At 38.8% G+C, this 2220-nt stretch overlaps 1 protein-coding gene across 1 annotated transcript; it reads left to right on the top strand.

The window, feature by feature from the left end:
* The first annotated feature begins 605 nt into the window (after nucleotides 1-605).
* Nucleotides 606-1246, top strand: LOC123180136 (uncharacterized). Its single transcript, XM_044592104.1, has 3 exons — nucleotides 606-735; nucleotides 833-993; nucleotides 1109-1246. Exons 1-3 carry the CDS (start codon nucleotides 606-608, stop codon nucleotides 1208-1210), a joined length of 393 nt encoding a protein of 130 aa, XP_044448039.1. The 3' UTR covers nucleotides 1211-1246.
* Nucleotides 1247-2220: the final 974 nt, after the last annotated feature.

Below are 2220 nucleotides of genomic sequence, written 5' to 3'. Positions count from 1 at the left end.
ATCACACTGTATCAATGTTATGACAAAAGGGCAGTTTCAACACCCTACAAAAGAGATGGTGCAGACGCTAACGGTTAAACGCTTACAGAGGTTTATGCACAAGGAGAAAACTGTGTAAATTGTGATGAAACTGCAAGTAAACTACCAAGTCAAACAAAATCGTGTGTATGCGCTTCAGGACATCCAAAATCGTGTGCTTCTGTTTGCAGGCATAGTGAGCGCAGAAGAATACAAGTCTGTTCAAAGCAACAGAATGTATTAGTTACTTGACAGGCCAGATGAGTTTCTGTAGTTACCTATTTTTGTTCTATCAATTCGTAAGATAATGCATCATCTCAATCTGAGAGGTGTAAATGATCATGTAATCTAATAATGGTATCGATGTTTGGCTTTGTTTGGCGACTGGAATTTTCTATTGCGGAAAGTTACTGGTCATGGTACATTAGAATCGCCAAACTGAACAGGTGGATTCAGTACATTATTGAATATACATCAGTTCCTTCTGCGCTTTTACAAATGTAGTTTTGGAAAATCACACACAAACTATTCAGTTTCTTACTCCTCTTAATGTTTTCTTTAAGTTCATTTTTGAGCGCCAACGGAGCATGACGTTTGAAGATATGGAGGCGCCAAATCTGTGCCGACCCCCTATTGGTGATGCCTCTAACGGAGCCCCTCTTGGTGACATCTCTAATGTTGATCATCATTCCCGAATGACTCCAGTGCCAATGCCAGGTAATTGCGAGCATAATTTCTTATTATTTATCACAATGAGCATACATATAGTTGATGAGGTTTTTCTACTGTTATTAAATGGCTGTAACATTTGTAGCCTCACACGACCTTACCCCGTGTGGATCTCACTGCCAAAGGGTAAATCTTGCTAGCAATACCAACGTAGCAAGGAAAAAGAAACGATCAATGCGAAAAATGCCAATTGATGCCATCTTAGCGGCATCTCCACTATGGATCAACTCCCCAAATGGAGTCCAGGTATAAAAATTGCACGACACAACCAAAAGGGCAATTCTTAATGTCTAATGTCTGGAGATACTCTTCATTGGTTTTAATTGTCTTTCTACTCATTTCGGTAAAGATTGTTCCACAGGAACTATCGCAGACTGCAACATCTGACCTTAACATGCCAGATACGGTTCATGATGATAGAGAACATAACAGGACCTCATCAACAGAAAAAGGGGCATTCTAAACAGAAAAAGGAGAAAAAAGAAAAGGAAAGCACATCACTCCCAGCCTAACGGTCAAACGTGTTTATGAACATGATGCATTGACGGGACAGTTAAAAGTCACAAAAGGTAAATGTGTCCCCAGTTTTGTCTGATTACATATTTGATAAATTGCTTCTTCTTAAAGTTGTTACTGTTGCTGCTGATGGATCCACTTAATGAATTAAACTAACTATTTGTTTTGGATTGTACATGAGCTATCATTGTGGTACATCTACTAATATTTTTTTTGGTAGCTTTGTTTGTATGTGAACGTTCTATACATGCCATATACTATGAAAGAACAGTATGTACATGCCGTATACTTTTGTTTGTGTGTCAGACTTTCATGTCTTAGTCTGATCCTATCACTCTCTCTATATGTCGTTGAAAGACATCCATATGAACCTATATGTCGTGGAAGTGCATACGTACTTCTCAGTTCTTATAGAGAACGGAAACCAGGTGGCATGTGTTATCAGAAGTTGTGTATAATCATTTATGGAAATATCAAAAATTAAAAATCCCATAAATTGGGGATAGGGAAATTCAAGTAGGTAGGAAGTACTGACATACCAAGTAATAATAAAGAATAGCACCACTGCAGCTACAAAATCACAATCATTTGTTCAAGGATCTGAACTCAATTCACCCTGAAAAACAATTAGTCATCTTAAGTCAGACTGCATGATAGTCGGATGGGATCGAAAGCAATTGACTGTCAAGGAATGTACCCGTCTGCACCTGCCTGCACCCGGCACAACCATCGCCTTCACCACTGCTGCATCGCCTCCGAACTCCTTGGTGAAGATACTGAAGCAAATAGGAGAACTAATGAGTAAGCCAAATGCATAATCAAAGAGAGATTATCTCTACAAAGCAGATGATATGGGAAAACAGGACCAACTGCAAGGAGAGGAAAAATCACAAGTAACAGTTAAAAGCGTCTACAAATTAACAGCTAGGTACTATGGTGCTCCTAATTAACTAATAA

This window comes from Triticum aestivum, chromosome 1D, assembly GCF_018294505.1.
Source record: "Triticum aestivum cultivar Chinese Spring chromosome 1D, IWGSC CS RefSeq v2.1, whole genome shotgun sequence".
NCBI lineage: Eukaryota > Viridiplantae > Streptophyta > Magnoliopsida > Poales > Poaceae > Triticum > Triticum aestivum.
The sequence above is the reverse complement of the archived record's forward strand: the minus strand, read 5'-3'. Positions and strand labels throughout refer to the sequence as shown.